Here is a 22,852-nt window from a genome sequence, read left to right on the forward strand (position 1 = left end):
CAAAACATTTCAACAGCATAAACTGTTTATACTTCACAGGCAAGTGCATACAATAGGTACAGATCTTGTTTTCAACACAGCAGAGAAATAATTACCCTGAACTTTTTACCTCCCACCTGCAATTCCTCCCCAAAGGAACAATCGCAAGGCTCACCAGTGATTTAGTTGAATGTTGACACTGCGATTCAACAAACCTACACGGTGCTCACATGAAACAGTTCTTGTGCATCTTCAGTGACCAACAGAACTCATGGCATCAGAAAACAATAAAAGGATCTTGCAGTTTCCTAGTCCTAGAGCTGTTCAACCTGCTACCTCTGGAATCCTGCATGAACTTGGGGGGGGAGGGGGGGGAGAAGTTCTTTCATTCTCAAATGGAGAGATTTATAACAGAGAATTTTCACACCTACATTACCTACTTGAACCAAATTTCCTTACGTAACTGATTAACAGACCTATCATTTATTAAGTGAACCTGACACAAGAGTTGCGTTTTAGCTTCAGCTTTATGACTTTAATTGAGTTTTCTCCATTTTGCACTGAATCTTTCAGGAAGACCATGACTCACAGTGACAACACTGATACGGATTTCTGGTCCTAGTGCAGGAATACAACCCCTATACTACACAACAATTCATCAGGTGCTGTAGTTCAGCAAAAAGCACAAATATTCTTAGGAACTTTCCTGAAATACAGTCAAAAGCAAGAAAACCAACATGACATGAGTATTAATTAGGTAGAAACTCTTTTACTCTGCTGTTCCTGTCAGGGGATAATCAGAGATGTTTGTACTGAGGGACACTGCAGTGAAAGGGTGCAAAGTCATCCAGAATACATTAATTTCAGTGTAAAATTAAACATCCACTCCAGACTCTAATAAGCCATTCAGGAAGCAAAGTAATAAACTTGTGTCACAAAAATCAGGTGGAAAAAAAGGTTTGCAATAGGTTTCCCAAACCAACACATAAAAACCGGGGCTGTATCTGACACCAGATACTCTTTCAGTCTCTTTCAAGGCATGTCTCAGAACACTCTGTCTAGGGAGGGGTAAACTATGAAATACCTCTGATATATCACAATTTGAAGGTAAAATCTCCCACCTTGTCACATTCTTAGCACAGCAGAAACAGCTTGTGTTCCACATTTCAAATAAATCTGAGTGTTAGTCAAAGTGACATAGAACAACAGCTCTCTGAAAACAGCACCTCGTGTTTCGATAGGGAAACTCGAGGGTTCCCTTATAGGAAGGCACACCTGGATGGGCAGAGGGAGGAATGAACAAGGAACAAACATGCTTGGGTCTGACTGGAGAAGACACGTGGGACCAAAACAATCCACACTGCCTACAGCTTTGCAATGGCTTCACTGCATCTTCCACGTGATACATCCTAAACATCAACTCTGCAACAGTTTTGATGGTTTGGCACTTTCCAACACATTGCAGTCAGTGCTTATGTTTATAAATATGGCTTTCAGAAGCAAAATATTTATCGTTCATTTAGAAAAAATGTGAGGCAAGTTCTATTTTCTGCCTGTTCTACATTTTCCATCTATTACTGAATTACACTACATCAACCCGAGTTCTCATTAGCACCAGGAAATGGATTATTTAGTTAAATGTGATGCTTTCCCTGCCTCTTCTCATGGATTTAGGACAGTTGTTACACATACAGTTCTGAAGCTAATAATCTATGTTTCTGCCTTATGTAAATATGCAGTTGTCCAGGATCACACCATTTTAAAAAATGCAAGTTTTTGAGGACTAAAAAATGTTCTGTTCCCTCCCCCAAAACCTCAGCCTTTCTCAAATCAAAAACAAAGCCCATCTACTAAATGTAAAGTGCTTCAACCTAGCTAACTTCACATCCCAAAATTCAACGAGTTGCATTTTGTTTTCTAGGACAAGAAAGAATGTGCTTAAGAAAGAAAAAATAGAGAGAAATACTCTGCATCATCACATTTTCATAGACAGTGGCATTTGGAACTGCCTTACAATGCAAGATGCTTGGGGGGAAAAAGTTCCTATTCCCAGTATGCACATGTTCAAAAATTAAAAAGTAATCTAAACATCTTGTTTCAACAAGAACATATCACAATGAGTAGATCTACAGCAAAGATCATTACATTAAGTCTCACCTCATGCACATGTAAGGTACTGTTTTAAACTTATGACAGACAGAAGAAAATCCCATTATGTCATATCTGTTAGCGAACAAGTCAGACACAAGTATCATCATGTCTTTAAATGGCTCAAAAGACTTTGACCTCATCCTGCACAAGTCCCTAAGGATCCTGTGAAGGGTGAGGGTGACCAGCTGCCATCTGGACAACGTGGCCATTGTCAAACACATCAGGATACAAACGCCCAGCACGTGAGCAGGATTTAACATAAGAAAGTATCTTCACCTGCACTTGTGCTCACAAGTCTGACCTTTGCTACCATAAACATCGCTGTCTTCAGGCTGAGGTAATTTGTACCATAAAGCTCCCTGAAGTAATTTGTTTAGAACATAACAGCATGTCCTAAGACAGTGGAAAAATCTGTGAAAATTCATGCAGTCCTGGAGAGTTTGCAATTCCTTCCTAAACTGTAAAGATCCTAAAGGATCCTGAAAAGGCAGGGAAAACATGTAACATGCCAAAAGCACATTTAAATCTGATACGTGTTAGTAAGTGTTGGGGTGGGAGGAAATGAGCACTAAAGGAGAGAATACATAGAACATTTGAAGCTTATACATTTAAAAGATTTACAAACCAGGGTAAAAGTCTCCAAACATTATATATGTTCTGAATACAAAGATTTATCTTTACTTGTTTACTTTAAAACCAGAAAAAACTGTTTGTACACAAATGCAAATTAGGGAACTTTCTGCTAGTACTAAAATATGTCACAAAATACATATTTCTTCCATTTCAAAGCATTTTACTACAATTTAGGAAAATATATTACAATGTTATCCTCTTCAATTTATTTTTTAGTACTGAACATGCAATTTTCTACTTGGTTAATCATTTAGACATGATTATAAAACAAGAATATACACATCACTGAGTCCCAATTGAAGAGCACAAAGCTCATTTATTACAAGTTAGCTATGTCAAAGAAATGGAAGCAGATAAATGGAGTTTTACTGCTAAGTAACATCAAAACAACATCACTTTTCAAACAGGGCCTTTTTTCCCCCCAAGCTGTGGCAGGGAATAGGAAAAGGAGAAAAATTATAGCAGCCTGTTATTTATTTAACAATTGTTATTTAGATTTATTGCTGTTTATAGTAGTTATTATTTAAAAATAAGCTACGATATTTCATAATGAATAGCAACCTATGAGTTTGAATACAGATTTTAAAATATTTGTACCACATTAAGATACACATTGAAAAAGATTGAGCAATGTATCACTACCTAATTTCTTTGCTCTTAACTGATTTAACAGACAGTGAAATGAAACAAATCTCTGGATCCATTTTCAAATTAAACTCATTTTTTATATCTAGCAAGTGTGCAGTCCAGTGGCCTTCCCATCTTTAATAAAAGCATTTGCTCATTATTAGATATTCCAGTGAGTTTTTCCTTCCCAACTACACCATGTATTAGCATACAAAAATCTGTTTAGCAACACAATTGAAACAGTACAGACATTGATACTTGGTATAAGGTAAATTAATTGTTAACTGTCAGACCTTTTGACTCTGTACTGAGCACTTAGCATTTTGCCAGCTCAAACCATAACAAGGAGTTACTAAAAATAGGAAAGAATACATTCATCAAAACAGAAGAACTTTTATGTTTAGCATGATCAGAGCATCCCAAAACTCCAGCCAGTGCTTCAAGGGGATCACTAGTTCAGACACACAAAAGCCCTACCAGCATTCAACAAGCTTTAGGACCTCGACCTACCAACTACGTGGCAGGTGTGAGCATCTGTCAGGAAAGCAGAGCAGAACAAACAGGATAACAGGAGTGCCAAACATCTGCCCACCCCTGAAAGAGGAGGGATCACAAACCCCGTGGCTGGAAAGCTGCCACGGGTGCAGCCCCAGTGACAAACCCAAATAAAACAGCAAGGACGTTCCTTTCCTCAGGGAAAGTGCAAGACACTGCTTGGTATCTGGCAATACAAATTCAGCCTCCACCTTCTGCTCACCTGGCCCCATATATTAACTGCACTGAGAGATGTGCTGTGCAATTTCTCTGTCATAAGTTCTATACCCTCATATCAGGTTGGGCTGGCTGGTTACACAGGGCATGAAGTTAAACACCAAAAAATGCAGATATAGAAATCTTTGCTGACAACTGCCAAGAGATAAATAATTAAAACAGACAAGAAGAAATCAATTCCAGGTGAGTGATTGACAGCATTACTGCAAGTCTCAAAGACCAGAAAATACTTTTTCACCACAGATTTTTAGGAAAAATGTTAGGATTTGGGGAAAATCTAATATCAATGCTGTGGATGGTCACTTCTGCTTTAGCACTCAGAGCAAGACATCAAAGCATACAGCAGCCCCAGAAAGCAGAGAGCTCATTCACAGTAGGATTTAGGAATTCCATATAAGACTAATCAGGAAAAGGATCAAGATCTGAGAAGAAAAAAGAAACATTTTCACTGGTGTGTTTTGTTGGTTTTTTTTCTTGGAAGGCAATTGAGCAGGCTTGGCAAGGTAAAACTGTGGTTTATTCCATTGCAGGCTTGGCAAGGTAAAACTGTGGTTTATTCCACTAGGCTAGAATTACTCCATCCTCCAGAAACTGGGGGATTCCTAGGAAGATAAACTCTTGGATAGCCTTTCTCCTACAGGCTTCTTAATGAACAGACATTAGTTTTCAAATGTGGTTTTTTTCTCAAAGAGAGGAGAAAACAATCAAGTAGTGCAAGTTGTATCCTTGTATACCTAATCCCTATGAAAAGTAACAATCGATTGATGTTGAAGTAGAGGAGTTTACTGTAGTGTCACACCCATAATCAGCTTCAAGATTTCTATCACTGCCAGCAAGTTTTTGAGCCCCAGGTTTGTTTGGCATGGTTCATTAAATGAAAAGACTATTTCTCAAGAACCAGTTTTCTGTTCCAGATTAATTGCAATCACAGCCAAACACACGAGTTATGGGGAACAGCAATACTGGCATTGCAGGCAGCAAAAATGAACAATAAAGATTCTGTGCAACCATGGAAGACAGAATTTGGAACTTTGTCAGGATGGACCTTGACAAAGCAGCAGCTGAGCACCTGGACCCTGACAGAAGTGCCAGCAGAGGACCATCCTCAACTGCTGGAGGTACCACTGATGGGTAGGAAAGACTCAGATTAATTCACCTCATACCCCATCTTCTGAGTGTATCACCTTCCACAGGCCATACTCTATGAGCGCCCCCCCCCCTTCCTTCCTTTGAAACTCCTACCAAAAACTACAAGTCTGCGGGACAGACATGAGCACCCGGTGTCTGAGTTTCAGGAGACAATGTCATTGCGGCAGAAATAATGCAGCTGCTGAGACTTCCTGCCATCATTACTGCCCTCGTGATCAGGCCACATATACTGACCAGTTCCCTGCTTCCTCCATTTCATGTTCCTGTGACACCTCTTTCCCTGTTATGGTGCAAATATATACACTATGTATTTATGTATATAAATCACTTATTCTTCTAAATATTTTAACTCTAGAAACTCCAACAGCTCCAGAAAGTTGTTCTACATTTCATACCAATCTTTTCTCCAATTAAATCCCCAAAAATAGACATGGACATTAAAAAAGTAATAACTAATAAAAGTAATAATACTTATTTCAGCCCTTCACACTGCTGTCCCTATTTTCCTTGGTCATTATATCGCCAAAATTAATATTTTGCAATTGAACTATACAATCATAGCAGGATTGCATTTTTTGTTTCAGCCAATGAAAGTCATCACATATGGGAGAAGTAATTTTTTTTTTCATCCTTTAGTACAGTCATAGTAAAATTTATTACCATTTCTTAGGTGTTACACTAGCATTATTTTAACAGTATTTTCTATATGCAACTCACTATAGTGTGTGGATACACTTCCAGGAACTTTTTTGTACACTATACTTAAATACACAGCTTATATCAGTGCTTTCCAAGGTGCTTAAAGTCTGGAGTCGTGCTGAAGAATACTGTACATAATTTTAACTACTGTCTATAATTTTAACTACCAAACTCTAGTGAAGACTTTGAGGGACTGGTACAGCTGGATGTGCTATACTTACATCAGCAAAAACTGGTACAAACAAGAACTAAAGGGTTTTATATAATAAAACAAGACATTTAAGTAGCATTGAAGGTTTTTTCAGATACTAGCATCCTTCATGCTGAAGGCTTAACGTGCTTATCCTGCTAAACTGCCAAAATCATCTGCAGTGTGTGGAATTGGCAAAAAAAATAGTGAATTATGAAATTACAAGTGTCCAAGACAATTAGTTCTCCTTCCATAGAGCAATCTGAATGGTACTCCCTTTTGTTGCTTAAATGTCACAATCCAGCTAAATGCACCATGTTGCAGACTAAATAAAATTTATACTAAAATATTTAGCCTCTTCCATTACAATACATTGCGTTTGTTAACTGCAGGGAAATCAGGGCATAAAAGAAACATTGCCATAAAATGCACAGGCTTTATGTTACTTATTAGTATCTTTCTACACATATTCCTCTTCAGTAAAGATTACCTATAGTGGGTACATAATGCAGGTTCTACTTCTAAGCTTTTTTCTCCCCAGTATCAAAGCTTTGTAACAATCACATTTACTATATTCCCTCCCAACAGGGAATATATTTGAGCTCAGTTTGAGGTTAAGGATCTTTGTGTATTTGCTTTTCAAGCCATAGATCACCACTGAATATTATATTTTCTTTTGTTCTTGTTTGATCAAGGGAATATTGTTCGACAACATCACGCTCTTTGACAAGTTCTTTAGGAAGATGGACACATTAAAGACATGAGAACGAGACTGCAAGAAAGATACACGAATTTCATTAGAATTGGGATGATTGGAACAAATGTAACATAAAATGAAAAGCCCTTAATGACTTCAGAGGCACGTTGTTACCTTGTATAGCTGTAACAAGCCGTTCCAAACTGCTTACAACAATCCAGTATAATTCATTTTCAGAACAAAGAACACTTCATTTAGAAAGCAGTCCAAATTTAGCCAAAAAACATGACTCTTTCTATCCTGTAAAACCAAAGCTGTCACAGCAAAGCTATACCAGTATGAAAGCAAATACAGCACAATCATTAAACTGGGGAGAAAGAGCCACATAAACAACAGTATTAAAGATGCCAACCAGGGACAAGACAACTTTCAAAGGCCAATTACAGAGAATACTACCTAGAATTATGAGTTCTTGGAAAAAAGTTGTTTCTTTAGCTGTATCACAGAATTCCTGATGGCCACGTGAATGCAAATAGAATAAGAAAATATATGTCAGCAATGCAATTAATAAATCAATTCATAATAATCATCCAAAACTGGGAGCTGGATTATTGTCCAGATAAGAGATAGATAAATACTTGGAAGAGCAGCTACGAGTAGCACAAAATTCCATTGTTCTCTCCCACAGGAGTCCAAAGGACTGATACTCACTGAGAGCTGCTGATGGTGATGGAGAGGGGCAGGAGGAATGTTAACAATCTTCCCCTTTTGACCCACATCAGACTAAGATCACAAAGCAGCATTGCAGGAATGGAGTCCATGTAAAGAAACACAGGCCACACACAGAAAGTATGCTGAGCTGACACAGACTGATGCCTCTGCATTCTTCCCTTTTTTTGTTTGGTTTTTTTTTTACTTGTTTGATTTATGATGCAATTAGAACAGTAGACTGTATATCCCATTTTCATATTTAAACTATTGCTGTTTTTCATGAGACTTGATAAAACAGCCTCGTTTAGGGCTTACTGACCCTTTTATTGCTAGTTCCAGGCTTTTCCCACCACTAAACTAGACGCAGGTAAACATGTCACTACTTGTCACACACTTCCAGAAAGACACTGTTGCCGGTGAATTTCTCTAGAGTGCCCAATTAGCACCTATACAAAGATGGTTGGAAAAGTTATTACTCTTCAGACTTGTCACACTGTGTCTTAATGTTTGGCTTGCAACCTCTGACACCTGCATTTTAAACACCACAGTGCTTGTTTATAAAACATTATATCACAGAAAATGAGAGGCAAGTCTCAATTATTTACATAACACCTTCTTGCAGCAGTGAAACCAGGTAGCAAAGCACCTGCCTGCTCCCCCACCAGTCGCTGCCACATTCCCACATCCCATCTCTCTTCAGCTACAGCACCAGAACACTTCCCAGAACTGTGCTGTGAGCCACACCTCAGAATGACTAAAGGCTGGAAAAGTATAACCTGTATAAATGGAAGGTTAAAGCAAAAACTTCAACAACAAGAGTACCTTACTGAATTAAAGTCTTCACAGAGTGATAGAAGGAGGAAAGACAGTAAACAGGTTTTTTAGCACGGGATTGCAAGCATCACCAGAGCACAATAGTTTTGATGCACCAAGGGAGGGAGGAGGAAAAAAACCCAAAGACAACAAACAAAAAAAAACGTGGAAAAGAAAGTTTTCTGTTGTGTTTGGGTATCTGGAACTAAGGCACCAGAATGAGATGCTGAGGATGCAAGCACCAAATCTAAGCCTCAGGCTGAGCCTTGTGAGTTCCATATGCTCCCAATTATAAAAGCTGAGCCACTGCACTGATTGCTGCTGTTCTACATGGCAAATGTTTAAGATGCCATTTAGGGTGTTCTGGCCTTTTCCTTACTGACTATAACTAGTTCCCAGCAGAGGCTCCTGTCCCAGAGCAAGGGTGCCTCATGTATTTGCAAAGTCACAACCTGTGAAGTTATTTGCTTTCTCAGACACATGAATATGTGCGCTCTCTGCAGTATTCTTTGAACAGGAGCAAGCAGAATCAAGATGCAGAGAGGAATACAAAAGGAAATTGGTTCTGTCATCAGAGCTTTAAAACACTGAACTACACTTACGGTTGTTCACCTGCACAATGGCACAACAAGTCATTATTTTTTACTAATTTAAAGCCCAATGAAGTTTGAACACAATCTCATCGTACCCATTATGCTTTAAATCCTCTGCAGCTTCAAGAGGGCAAGTTAGGTACATGTGACATTCTCAGGTGAAGTGTTGTAAGAAGATGTTAAGAGCATATCCCATCTTTGACTTCCTTTACCTTACCACACCTCAAAGACAACTTGCTCCACAGTTCTGTATGATATATGCACTAGTCTACGTACCTTAGATATTACACAATGGAGTCAGATGAGTTGAGATATGAGGTAATAACACAATTACTGAGCCTTAACTCTAATCTCTGATGATAGTCAATTACAGAATTGGCCTAAGATACCTTCAAAAACAAGTGAAAACCAAACCCATCAAAATTAAACACACTGTGTATTTATCTTTTTAAATAAAAGACAAAATTTATACTAAGCCACTCTATTATTTTATGTTGTCAGTATTTTTTTTTCCTTTACACAAGAGCATTGAGGTCACTGGTGGGTAATTAATGAATAGTTTAAGTTTTGAAAAAGTTACCAAATCTATTAATTCTTATGGTTTTTCCTTGAGAGATTATTGTAAAATCACTGCTACTCTTTCTAGTTTGGGCAAGTTTATTAATCTTTCACATGATTACTACTATATCTTACTATATTGCTTTTTAATATTATAGAATACTTATACCTATAAAAGGATGACTCATCTTTAGAAGCCTTTTCTCTTTCCCTGAATGCAATATTGATTGCCAGGACAGAAGACCAGTTGACTTACCTTTTCTGTTAAGTTTCTAGTGTTCTATTATCCTACAAAGATACAATTTAAAGAGCATACGAGCAACACTTGACCCTGAATACCACCCCCCTCCCTGTACACAAGACTCATTCTTTCCCTCCTCACCCAACTGCCTCAACAAACATTACACATCAATCCCTAAAACACCTCCATAAGAGGGTTAGTTCTGCAGCAGAGAAGCAACGCATTTCTCTTGGGATCCCTCCACTGCTGGAACAGAAAGTTCCCAAAGAAGAGGAAAGTCGTTAAGAAACAAAGAAAACTCTAATGAGTCAAATTAACTGTTCTCAATAAGCAACACCTGCAGTTCTGCTGCTGACCCCTCTCACAAGCATTGCTTCTCCATTAAAAGAGCCTGACTTAAACGCTTTAAAAACTACTGTGAGTTTACATATAGACCAGATTATCTCAGTGAGAAAAGAAAAGCTTAGAATTAATTGCAATTTTTCAGCATTGTCAGGTCTGTTTTGTGGTGTGACTGGGAATTCTTTGCACAGTAAGTGCAGCAATTTCAGGATGAATTTTCTTTGACCTAAAGCTGAACAGGTGTTTTGAGGAAACAGAAAACACTCTGTTGCCCAAGGCTGCACTAAACTATTAAAGTGACAGAAACAAGTCTGAAATTACAGGGTGGAAAAGAAATTACATAAAATCCCCCTCATGTATGCACACCCAAAAAAAGAAAAAAAATGAGGACAAGAAACAGCAAAGCAGATAATCTTTTAAGATAAGACACATGCAAGAAAAATCCACAGATTAGTAAGCTGAGGCAAAAACAAGTTGGAGCCATTTGCATACTGCTGCTATGAAAACGGAGGTTTCCCACCACAGGGGACTTTAGACTTCTAAATTTCAAAATCAGAAGAAAAACGGAGACACCTGGTTGAATATCTTTCCAGTGTTAAGTGATTGCTCACCAACTACATCATTAGCACCCTCAATATACAAACGGACAGAAATTCTGACCCCACAAAAATAAAAGCAGAATAACTTCTCCCTTCCAGCTCAGAATATTCTGTGCTCTGTTCTGCTGGTTTAGACCAAGGTGTGATCACTCAACCTTGCTGATTTCTGCTTTTTCATAGAGCAAATTAATCATCATGGATGCTAGAAAATCCATATTCTTTTCTTTAAAAGACACACAGGCTTAAAACATAGTCACAGCATGCAAAGATCACAGAACTAGCTTACACCTGTTCTGTGCATGTCACCAGAAAAGTGCCTTTATAAAAATTGCTTCAAAAATATTTTCCAAAAGAAATACTGCATCACATTGGTTATAAAACCTAAAACCACATCTCCATGAAGACTCTCTTAAGAAACCAGCTCTCATATGACATTCATATGTTATCAACCCCTCTGTCATTGCAGAGTGTTACTTAAGTGTCTCCTTCTAAAAGGAGCTGTCATCACAACCTGTTTAAGTAATAACAGCAGGTCAGTGCAGAAGCTCAGCCAGGTCTTGCTTTAGCACGAGCACACAGGGCAGAGGAAACCCTCATGATTGCAGCTACGCAGGACTCCTTTCATTAGCTCATAACATTTTCTAAGTAATGATCAGATATAATCAATAGCACCTACTGAAAAAGTCACGATGCATATTTCAGATATTACATGGAAAGTCTGAACAATTTCTCCTCTGAAGGGCACCAACCTCAGTATGCCCTTGGAGGAGAATAATTGGCTGAATTTTCAGAAGCAATTGAAGGAAATAAAATACTTTTTCCTCTTCCACAAGTCAGTGGGAACTGAAGTTTAAAATGGATTTAACAGAAGAAATGACAATATAATGAAGTGGCTAATATTAGACTCATTTTTGTTGGATTTTCCAGGGCAGTGTAGATGGGAGAGCAGCCACTATGCCAAGACTAAGCAGGACAAGTTTTGCTCAAGACACCACTGGAACTGGGCTAAACTCTAAGAGCACACAACCACCACATGAACAATGAGGCAATGACTGGCACAAGCAGAGCAAGGTTTCTCGGAATTTCACAATCACACCAGTAAATATTTCATTGGAGCCATTTCCTTTGTTGTCTTCTTCATTCTCCTCAGAGTCTGTAACTGTGTCCACAGCCAGAGTGCACCCCTTGACAAGGACAGGAGGAACACACAGTGCAAGCAGCTATTGTTTTCCATATGTTTTATGTGCACACTGATGTAATTCAACAGCTGAGAGCAAGAGCTACCAGCACCAACCATCAGGCAATCCATGCAAATTATCAAGAGAGGAGCAACTTTTTGACATTTCTTAACTACGAAAGATGAAAGCAACAGTTCTGAGTTATTCTTCCCACACCCCCACCCCCGGCCTTTCCTAGATTAAAAAAAAATAAGAGCAAGAGAGAGAAAGAAAAGAGAAAGCAACAATTTCTTTCATTTTTGGCCTAATTTTCCAAATTTTTCAAGGAAGAAAGGAATGGAATCCAAACTACCTTTATCACATTGAAGAAAAAACCCAAAAACTATTTTGAAGGATTTGTTTCAGAAAATTCAACTTCAAAACTCCACTGCTTAGACATGTCAGCATCATAAATAGCTATTTAATGCTGCACATGCCAGAACTCAAGCATAAAACTCACAAAAATATAATTCTCATGCCCCTGCTTCTACATCACTCTGCTTCTCTGGAAAATGCTAGCAAGTGCCACCAGCTGCTTAAAAAAAAAAAAAGAGCATTCCTTGGGCCAAGTAATTTTCAAACTCCCTGAAGGATCTAATGAAACTTTGCCTGATTAAAGATTGCAAAACCATGCTTTTCTCAGAATTAATGCCAGGTCTTATTTTGTCATTCCAAGAGCTATGCCAGCAGGAGCACAAGTACCATTGTTAACAGCTTATCACGAAACCTGATGTATATGGGAAACATTCACACTCCAGACTACACAGAGCAGCAGAAGTAACTTTCAACGGGTAATCAACCACTGGATTAGTGCCTCAACAGTTTTTACATGATGTCAAGAGCACTGAATTTTGAGAAACTGAATAGTAAGAACAGAACTCCAAGAACTTGGAGTGGAGGGGGTGGGGAAAAAACCCAAAAATTAAATTGATAAAAATGCAGGATAAAACCAGAACAAACACCAGGGCAGGAATTTGCCTATATTGAACAACTGGCCAGAACTGAGACTCAGGTATTCTGATCTGTATGCTACACAAGCAGGTGACTGTTTGTGGTTTTTTTTAACTGCAGAACTGCCTTTTCCCCAAAGTTTTCAATGATTGAATAAGGTTTACTTTTATTATTTTGTTTCACAGCAGCTATGATTGGCCTTGTGGTCTTACAAATCACACTTTAAAGCTTACTCTGTGAGAAAAGTTTTCCACTTTCATAGTTTTTGTTATTTGATAACAGCATGGTTTTCATATTTGAACACTTTGGGGTTTTTTCTTCCCTGCAAAACAACATGACCAGTCTTCTCTCTCTTCCCACAAATACCCCAATTTTAAGTAAAAAGTTTCAAGAAGTACAAAAGTTCCTCATATCTAATATTCAAAGTCAGATCTTGAACAAGCTGTAGACTATCCCCATATTTTCAGTACTTTACACTGTCCAAATATAAACACCAGAACAAAACACAGCACTGCCGGTGACCTACAAGCATAATTAACTTCTAGGCATTGACTTTAATAGTGCTCATAGGGTAGAAGCCAAGAGCTACCACAACAAAGGAGCTAAAAGAAGAAAGTGCATTCTTCTCATTGAAATGAAATGAAGATTGGTGTTTGCTCTTAATAATCAACAGCAAAATGGTACAGGAATATAAAACCCCTTGAATAACAAGTTATTTTATTTCTCATGCCATTAACCATTTTGACTCCTTCTGCAAAGCTTGGAAGTTACCTTAGGAAAAAACTCTTTGTTTTTTCTTTGCTTTTTTTTTTTAAGGAAAACACTTAGCCACACACAATTATTCACATGAATTTGCAAATCACTGCATTATAACAGAGAGATACCATTATCCCCAAAAAGAAGCACATGGCCAATAAGTTAGTATCTGGAAAAGCTGGGAGAGATGATAATTTTTTCAGTAATAAAAATTCCCAAGCTCCTTCTCTGGTAAGAGAGCAAAAGCATATGATAGTCCAGTATCAACTGTACCAGAATCAAGCACTAAGCATTAGTAAATTCCCACAGAAGTCAGAGAAAGTTAATGGTGACAGAAAAGATTTTTGTAAGGAACTCCCTAAAAGCATTGGCTAGTTCAAAGCATCCCCTCATTTCTAACACAGCACTAATAGTGTCTCAGGAGCTGAGCATCTTATACTGCCACAAGGCAAAAAGACACCCTAAAGTTTAGAGCCTGACCTAAGAGTTTTCCCAAACTGATGGGAAATCTGCTGCCCTTGGCTGAAGGATCAGAGCCCACAGGGGACAAATCCAAGTCTCCTCACTAGTTCTGAGGTTACCCCAAGCCACAATGTAACATACACCGTTTGGAGACTGAGAATGGTCACCTTCTTTAAGAACTCAACAGTTCCAACCTAGTCTAGGTTACAAACCTTTCAGAGAGTAAGTTCGTAAGCTGCCCACTTAGAGGATACATTGTGTCCCTTTATCCCTGAGAGGACTGTTGAAAGAGAGGCAAAAATGCCCAGAGCACTGTCACCACAGTAGGAAACACTGTCTTCGTGTTCTAAGAGCTCTCCTTCAAACACAGGGCTCAAGAAAGGAAGTGCCAGGCAGGGGGAACAGCAGCTTGCTGGGCCAGAACTTAGAGGGCCTGACTGCCAGAACAGTGATTTATTTCCAGCAGATCAGTCCTCCTGGGGTGTTAACTTACATTCCATTTCAAAGCAGGAACACTGGACAGATTTGAAGGAGAAATATGAGAAACCATCACAATCTACAATGAGAAAGATAATTTTCCAACACCTCTGTCCAGTTAAGTGTTTCAAGTAGTAGCAAAAATAGTGTTAAAAGCAGGAAAGTTTAATGATTCAAAAGATACCAACTTCACAAAAAAAAAAAAAAAGAAAAAGGAACAAAGGATAAAGCTTATTCAGCCTTGATTAATTATAGCTTTAATCTTAAGAATTTTCAGTTTTAGTTTCAGAAGTTCTGGGCATATAGCCCAAAAAAAGAAAAAGAAAAAAAAAGATAAAAAAAGTAATTCAGTTATCATACTTTCCCAATCCTTATTCCCAAAACTTACTTCTACTAGGAGAAGTATCATTTTGCTGGTCAGGCATTGTGTAATAGTCCAAAATATGCTCTTTCTTTGCCCTGAGAACACAAGTCTTCACAGTTCAAATGGATTATGCCATTTGTGCTCAGCGGGAAGAATGTCGGAGCAGTCGGTTCACTCCTGACACAAGGCAGCATTTGTGAGAGCAATAAACAGAGCAGTCGCATCGAATACCTACGGGACACGGACCACGGCAGCAAAGCTCCTTCACCTGACCCTGTGGCCTGGGTCTAACCACTGCAGAGGGGGAGGACCAGAGAGAAAAACAACTCCTATGGCCGCTTGTGCCATGGTGAAATGAAGCCTTCAACACTATCTTTTCTTTACCTGCCCCGCTGCAGGCAAAAGCAGCGCTGGAGGTGGCTTGATGTGCAGAACACAAGCGAGGCAAACACGCAAAGCACATGCCATACAGCAGAGCCTCGAAGCGCCTCATCTTCAGCAAGGGAGAGATAAGAGGTGTTAACGCGGGGCCGTGCGTTGTTTTGGGAGACGTTTCTGTTATTGGGAGGGACAGAGCAGCATGGCCCTCCCGGCCGGGCGAAGGGATAAGCCGGGACGGGGCTGGGAAAGGCGCTCCCGGCTCCAGCCCTTACACCTGGGCAGGGGGCAGAACCGTCCTTTCCCCTCCGGACGCGCCGCCGTCGGGGCCGCCGCTCGCTGCCCGGCGGGCATTGCCCGGGAGCAGTGAGGAGAAGAAAAAATAGTGTGGAAAAAGGAGGAAAAGCAGAAAGAGCCGCCGGTACCGCGACCCCGCTCTCACCCCCCGCCCGAGGGCTGCGCACTCACCTGGTCCCTGCCGGCCCGTCCCGCGGGACAGGAGGAGGTGGAGGAAGGGGAGGAGGAGGAGGAGGCCATATTGCAGTGCTCCCAGGCTCCGTTCCTCCCCTTGCCCAGCCGTCTCGGGCTCGCCCCCACGGGCGGGCTGAGCTGCCCCGCTCCGCCGCCGCCCCCGCAGGTGGAGCCGAGCCCCGCCGGTGCCTTTCCTCCCGCGGCGGGCTGGGCACGGCGGGGCGGGCGTGCTCGGCTCCGGGGACCGCCGCCGCCCTGTCCCGCCCCGCTGCTGCAGCCAGGCGCTCCGAGGTGCCACAAGGCGGGGGCAGCGCCCCGAGGTCCGCCCCGTTGGAAGATCGGGAGGGCGGCTGCTCCTGGAGCGCCAGGGAGCGCCCCCGGCCACCTGCACCGCAGCTCACCTGGACAGGACGGGCTCTGGGCGGCTGCGGCTCCGCTCTGCCTGCGCAGCGCCCGAAGGATGCGGGGCGGGCAACGCAGCTCAAGTTTGTTTAACAAAACTGAAAAGCCACCTCGACCTCCTCGCTTGGCGCTCGTGCATTCCGTGCCGCAGTTAAAGGCTTCCCGCCGGTCCTCTGTAATGAGCACTACAGGTGTAGTGCATTTACTATAATGCAAATTCAGAATTGCTCGCACGTGAGGAGCAGCGCGAGAGTGGCTCTCGCGAGCTGCTCCCGTGGATCAATGAGCTGATCCCTGAGCCCGGGGGTGAGTCAGTCCTCACTTTTAGCCCCCACAGCCCCAGCTGAGGGCTGTGCAAACCTCACACATGAGTTGCTGTGTTGGTGAAACCAGCAGTTAGTTCTCCTTGTACTTTTTTTTAGTTTAAAAATATTTTAATCGATCTCATTAAAATGTGTTATATCACACCACTTGAAATTGTGAAAGTATTGTAAAACCAAATAAGGTTGGTTTAGTTTTGAGTTAAATGACTTTATTCCATCACCTTACTTTTCCTCCCCTCTCACAAGCCTATCTTGGTGCATCAACCTATTTTTTAATTAGAATGTGATTTACCCATTAGCAGTGGTGAAACACAAAAAACGCTTTAAAGCGCGAATTTCCCTAGAAATATTGCTGATAACAGCTTAATCCAGTCACTTTTCCTGTTGTGGGCCTTAGTGCTGTACGTGCAATTTACAAAGCGCCTACCCAGCTGTATAAATTGACTAGAGGTGTTTATACATCCTTAGATACTTTGTAACTAATTGCTTGTCACTGCCTCTCTAATCTGTAAACTTTATTTTTGTATGTAGAGCCAAACAAAAATATTTAACCAAAGACCTTGGCTGTGTCTCTCATGGAGAAGGTAATTCCCGAGAATGTTTTTATCTCTCTTCTTTTAGATGTGACTCATTTCCTCAGCCCCCTCAGGGAACTCAAAGCCAGAGAAAAAAGGGATCATGATGGCTAAAAGCAAGCGTGAAGCAAGGCTGGTCATGTTCACTGATGAGCAGTGGCAACTTGCAGCTCTGTGGCCAGGTCACACAATACTTTTATACAACCCATGTACCACACCATCACTGCATACCACCTTCCATCACTCTTTGAGAAAGAAAATTATAAAGATGTAAATGGAATTTGCAGATTGTAAAAGAAAATAGCACCTTAAGGGAAAGAAAACCCAATTTGTTTATTTAAAATGAAAAGCATTTTTTAAGTCTACTCTTACAATAGACAGTTTTTTAAGTCTACTCTTACAATAGACAGGAGGAGGAATTTTTAAGCAAATTCAAGAGTAATGTGTACTTGTAAATCCACGTTTCATTTCCACAGGTTTACATACCTTACTTGCCTCATCTACACTCCCACCTGAGAGTGCATAGCTTCTCTTTTGGCAGCTGAAATGATACCTGGAGGGAAGGAAAAGTTAACTTCCCTTCAGGAAAAGTTTCAGGTCAGGCTTCCCAGACAGAGGTCGGGAATTTAAATGTGCTGTTGCAGTGCATTTGATTTGATCAAGCACAGTACCAGGTGGTTGTTGTAAGATGAAAAAAGATAAACAGATAAAACCTGAGGTAACTGGAGAGAAAAGAGTATTATTTGTTGAAATGAAACAGCTATACCAGGAAACAGATTTTCAGTATAACAGTCACCACGAGAGGAAGGTTGCTAATAGAGTTACACTGCTGTGGCCATACTGTCAGTACATGCTGACATTTGTATTCAGCCTCAGGGAATGGGGCTTGTGGTTCCCTGGAGGGCTCTGCCAGCCAGCCCTCAACACCCACCTCAAAACCAGCCTCCTCCAGCCACCAGGGTCTGCTCGCCTGCATCCAGGCTGAGGGATCACCAAGTGTAACACTGAATGCATCTCTCCTGCCCTCATGCAGTTCAAAAGCACTTTATTGGGTTCTGCCATTTTTCTTCCTGTGTCTTGTAAGCCAAGTGACGTGAAATGCAAAAATTTAAATAAGAAACCATACACCTTTTCCTATAGTTAGTTTTCCGGGGGTCAGGAGTGAAAGCTTTGCCCAACTGAAGTTAATGGGAGTTTTGCCAATGTCTTTGGTGGAGCCTGGCTTTTTGCCCAAGTGCTCTGGAAAAACAAAAGGCACCTTTCCCCCCCCTAGTTTGACACATATGCCCTATTCACCTGGCTCATTTTATTACAATTATTAAAGTAAAATCCAGGTTGAGCATTTGTAGGTATTCTCTAGAGGTTTGTATGAAACCAGCTGTGTCCAACAACAAAAGAAGATCTGCAGTGACAGTGAAGCATTTCCTATAGTGGGACAGAAGTTTGGCAAAGTCAGAGCTGAAGGAAGGTTTCAGTCTTTACATCCAGCAGTCACACATGTTTCAGCCCCTGGAGGCCACCCCCAATACGCTCAGCTGAGACTGTGCACCCCTCCTCTCCCTCCCACAAGGGCCCTGCACACCATGCTCTCCACTCACTCCTCTTTGTGTGCTGCTCCAAATTCATGGTAAAACTTCCTGGGATTTCTAACTCAGCCAAGCATTCCTCCAGGAAGATACAAACCCATGAATAACCACCACAGTTGCAGCTTCTTCTGTCTACAATCTCATTATTTAAAATGAAGGGATTGGCTTATGATACTTTAGTTGTTGCAATCATATCAATATTTGGGTTTCTTAAGTAAAGTGGTTTAACACATGCTAGAAAAAAATACTTAAAGATAATTTGAACCTAAATTCAAGTACTTTAAATGCATTTAAAATATTTATATTTATGCTTTCAGAAGACATTGATAATTTAATTCCTTTTCTTAGCAACTTCCATCCTTTTGCTTTATTTTCAAACAGTTCTCAGGAGCTTTTTGCTTTCTGGCATCTTGTCAAAATACTAATACAGAACAAGAGCAGCATAGGAGTTCTTTATGTTTCATGATAATGGGAACTGTCCTGCATAACAAGAGAGATTTAACCTGAGATATGCATTGAAGAATAATAAATCTCTAATATTTTCTGCATTCCTAAATGCTATTACACTTCTCCTACTGCACTTTTGCATTTGTCATACTAGCAAAATAATCTTTGGTTTTTAGTAAATGCTGAAAGAAACCAATCAATGTTTGTATTTATCTGCTTTGGAACACAGTGAACACAACTTATTTTATTATTCACCAACCAGTTGACCTTTTTTTAGTCGCATCATTATGTGAAAGACAGAATACACTTTCTCTCTTCCTTACAGTGATGTTATTGCTGAGGAGAATATGATTAAAACACAAAAGACAAGAAGATACTGAGTCTTGCAGCTGCCCTCTGCTCAGCAGAGAAGGAGTTGTTCAGGGTATTACAGTGGGTTCTTAGCCATGAATACAACTGTAATACTATAATCCGAGCTCAGCATTGTCGGTCTGATCCTGTGTGCCTTGCACAAACAGCACTGCAGTTCAAGCAAGAGGAAGTTCTGGATGCCAAAGATGGTTTAATATATGTAACCCTTGGTCATTTATATAAATAAAATTAATTTGACATCATGTCATCAAGGTACACCTAGGTTCCTTTGCTGTTCACCTTGGAGTTTTCCCTCGGTTCTGCACTTGGATGATCCACATTTTGCTGTAAAGGGGTGCAGCAGTCCTAGGGATTCCCACAGCCATCCATTTCTGTCCATCTCTGACTTGCTTGTCAGCAGGCTCACTGCTACTGTTCCTTCAAGCTGAACAGCAAATCCCTTCAAACACAAAAGTTACTACAAATGTAGCTGGATCACTTGTCTCAAGCACTATCATCAGCTCCTGCCACGTCCCAAGCAATGATCAACCAAGATAAGCACTATCCAGTCAGAAAAGAGACGTAGTTTGTATCCTAAGGATACACAGCCAACAGCAAGAGAGAGGAAAACACTGAGCAAGCAGAACTGTCAGGCTGATGTTTGACAAATTAATGCCATGACAGGTTTATACTTACATGCACTCTGCCTCATGAGCAAGGCAGCTTGGAGTCTCCTCAGGCATGAAACGGAGGCAAGGCTATCCAGCTCCTGTGTAAGGGCTGTTCTCCTTCAACCAGCTTTCCTCCTGATGCCCTCTGGTCTCCCCCACTCAAAGCTCATGAAACAATGGGATGTATGGAAAAAGGTGTACTCTCAAAGAATTAAAAAATTCAGTGAGCACTCTGAGAACGAGCAGTTAGTGTCCAACAGAAATGGCAGTCTGAGCACAACTAAGAAATATTTGCATATATTTAAAGTAAAGCTGATTAAAACTGGAAAAAATGTCACTTTCAAGCAAATTCAGATCAGTGTATTCAGTACTTTCAGGCCCAGTATATTTTATATATTACTATAACCATACGTAATTTAATATAACTTACACCAATTTATAGTACTGAATATTCATGATACTGCGACACCACAACTATCCCTCCAGATTAACTAAGGTTACCGTATGTCTTGAATTTCCCAGATATGTTTTCTTTTTTTTTCTGAAGGAAAAGGTGGACTTTCCCAAGGCCCCTGGACAAGGACTAGTCCAGCAGCAGTAGCTCCAGTGCTGGCTATTGAAAGCAATCCCCTCAAAGCTGCAGAGCACCCTGCAGGTGCAGAGCCAGGCCCAAGGGACATGTCCCACACTCTGCCTGAGCTGTGCAGCTGATTCACGTCCACTGCTCATCGCAGGCTGTCCTGGCTGTATTGGACTTCTTACACACACACAGGGAAGAGATTCTCTGTGTCTGCACAGGGCAGAGCATGTCGAGCCCTTTTCCTATGAGTTGTACAAGATGTGAGCCCATGTTTCCATATGGAATTTGCCAGAGATATAAAAGCCTTGTTCTAGGCAGGTAAACACCCAGGAAGCAGTGAGAAAACACAATTCAAGGTAAACACGCATATACACCATATGCTGCAAAAATTCCCAGGAGGGAGGGGAAAGGGCAGAGTTTTTACCCCAAAACTGTCCAGGAGCAGGAGCTGGACAAGCTGCCTTTCTCCTTTGCCATGGAGTAGGGATGAGAAATAGGAACTGTAATATAAACATCCTATCTGCCGGAATCACCCTCCCAAAGAAATACTTTAAGGGAGAAGCTGTACATTTTTTTGCAGCAGCCTGCCCTGCTTACATTTAAGACAAGCAACAAAGCCATCCTTCAAGAATGTTATAAAACAGTGCAATGAAGTAATTAAAAAATGCGGTTAACATCAGCAGTGTGGAGTAGTGCCTGCGTCTCACTTCTGCAGGGAATGCAGGTTTCCACAGGAGTGTGTTGGCACAGGACTGTCGGTGTCGATGGGAAACGGTTGCCAAGGTAGGTCAGCAGCATCACAGAATCCACAGTGGAGCTATCCCGTAGGGAAAGAGCTGTAAAACTGGAAACACATCAGCTTTGCTAATCTATTTAGTATTTAAGTTTCTCAGTAACACAATATCGTAATGTTTAGAATAGTATTTTCCCAGGCTTTTTTTAAAATACATGTGTACTGCAGCTCCCTGGTTCCCAACAGAGGGAGGTTTCAGATGGCACAGCACTCTCTGAGCAGGAGCCTCTCCATTTTTGTCCCTGACACTTCTTTCAGAAGATGTGATAACACAGGGACTAATTGTTCTTAATCAGGGAGCAGGGATACAGAACTTTAATTTGCCTACAGACATACATCCCAGCGTCTGGGGAATTGAGTCACCCAATGACCTTTTTTTTGATGTCTGTGCTTTAAAAGCTGCTTCAGAGACCTCAGCAGCACTTCTCAGATCAGCACCCGTGCAGCCAGAAATAATGAATTTATGCTCTGGCCAGCCATGGCATCCAAATCTAACAGACTTGATTAAAAGGAGCAGCTGCAGCCGAGGCTTAAGGTGGCCCAAACACGATTATGGTCCCCAGGCCATGCCAACAGCCCAAAGCCCAGCAGCAATCAGGGGCCAGAGCTACGAAGTTGATTAGAGGGACTGAAGAATCTCTTCTACGAGCAAAGCCTGAGGGAGCTAGAGCTGTTCAGCCTCAAGAACAGACAACCCAGAAGGACCCTCATCAGTGTGTACCAGTGCATAAAAAGGGGGTGCCAAGAGGATGGAGCCAGGAGGACGGACCAGGCTCTGCTCGATGCTGCCCAGCAATAGGACACGAGGCAATGGGCAGAAAATGATGCTCCACCTGAAGATGAGGAAGAACTTCCTCACGGTGCAGTGACAAAGCACTGGAACGGATTGCCCAGAGAGGCTGTGGAGTCTCCGTCACCGGAGATATTCCAGAGCCGACTAGACACAGTCCTGTGCTATGTGCTCTGGGATGACCCTGCTTGAGCAGGAAAGTGGGACCAGGTGACCCATCGTGGGTCTGTGATTCTGTGATTGTGCCCAGCCCGCCCCTCCCCGTGTCCCCTCGCGGGGGACAGCGGCGCTTCAGGTTGCACCGACCTGCCCACCCGCGCCTGCAGCCCTGCCTCGCCAACCAAGAGGACGCCCACTGCACCCTCAGCTTGCCGCGCCCACTTGCCCCCCACCCCCGCAGAGACCGAAAGCCGCCCTTTCGGCCTCGCTTTGGCGCGGGGCGCGCTGATTGGCCGCTTTGAACAGCGGCGGCGCTACGCGATTGGCGGAGCCCGGCGGGCGGACG

The 22,852-nt window shown here is 41.5% G+C and overlaps 1 protein-coding gene across 2 annotated transcripts in view; it reads right to left on the reverse strand.

Annotated features, from left to right (window-relative positions):
* The window catches only part of ANK3 (ankyrin 3), a 353,784-nt gene extending 337,692 nt beyond the window's left edge, over window positions 1-16,092 (reverse strand). For both annotated transcript variants that reach the window (XM_071564343.1, XM_071564342.1), the window contains exon 1: window positions 15,827-16,092. In XM_071564343.1, the coding sequence (XP_071420444.1) occupies window positions 15,827-15,895 (69 nt within the window). In that variant the 5' untranslated portion in view covers window positions 15,896-16,092. The remainder of the gene's footprint in view (window positions 1-15,826) is intronic.
* Window positions 16,093-22,852: the final 6,760 nt, after the last annotated feature.

Source organism: Pithys albifrons, chromosome 9, assembly GCF_047495875.1.
Source record: "Pithys albifrons albifrons isolate INPA30051 chromosome 9, PitAlb_v1, whole genome shotgun sequence".
Classification (NCBI taxonomy): Eukaryota; Metazoa; Chordata; class Aves; order Passeriformes; family Thamnophilidae; genus Pithys; species Pithys albifrons.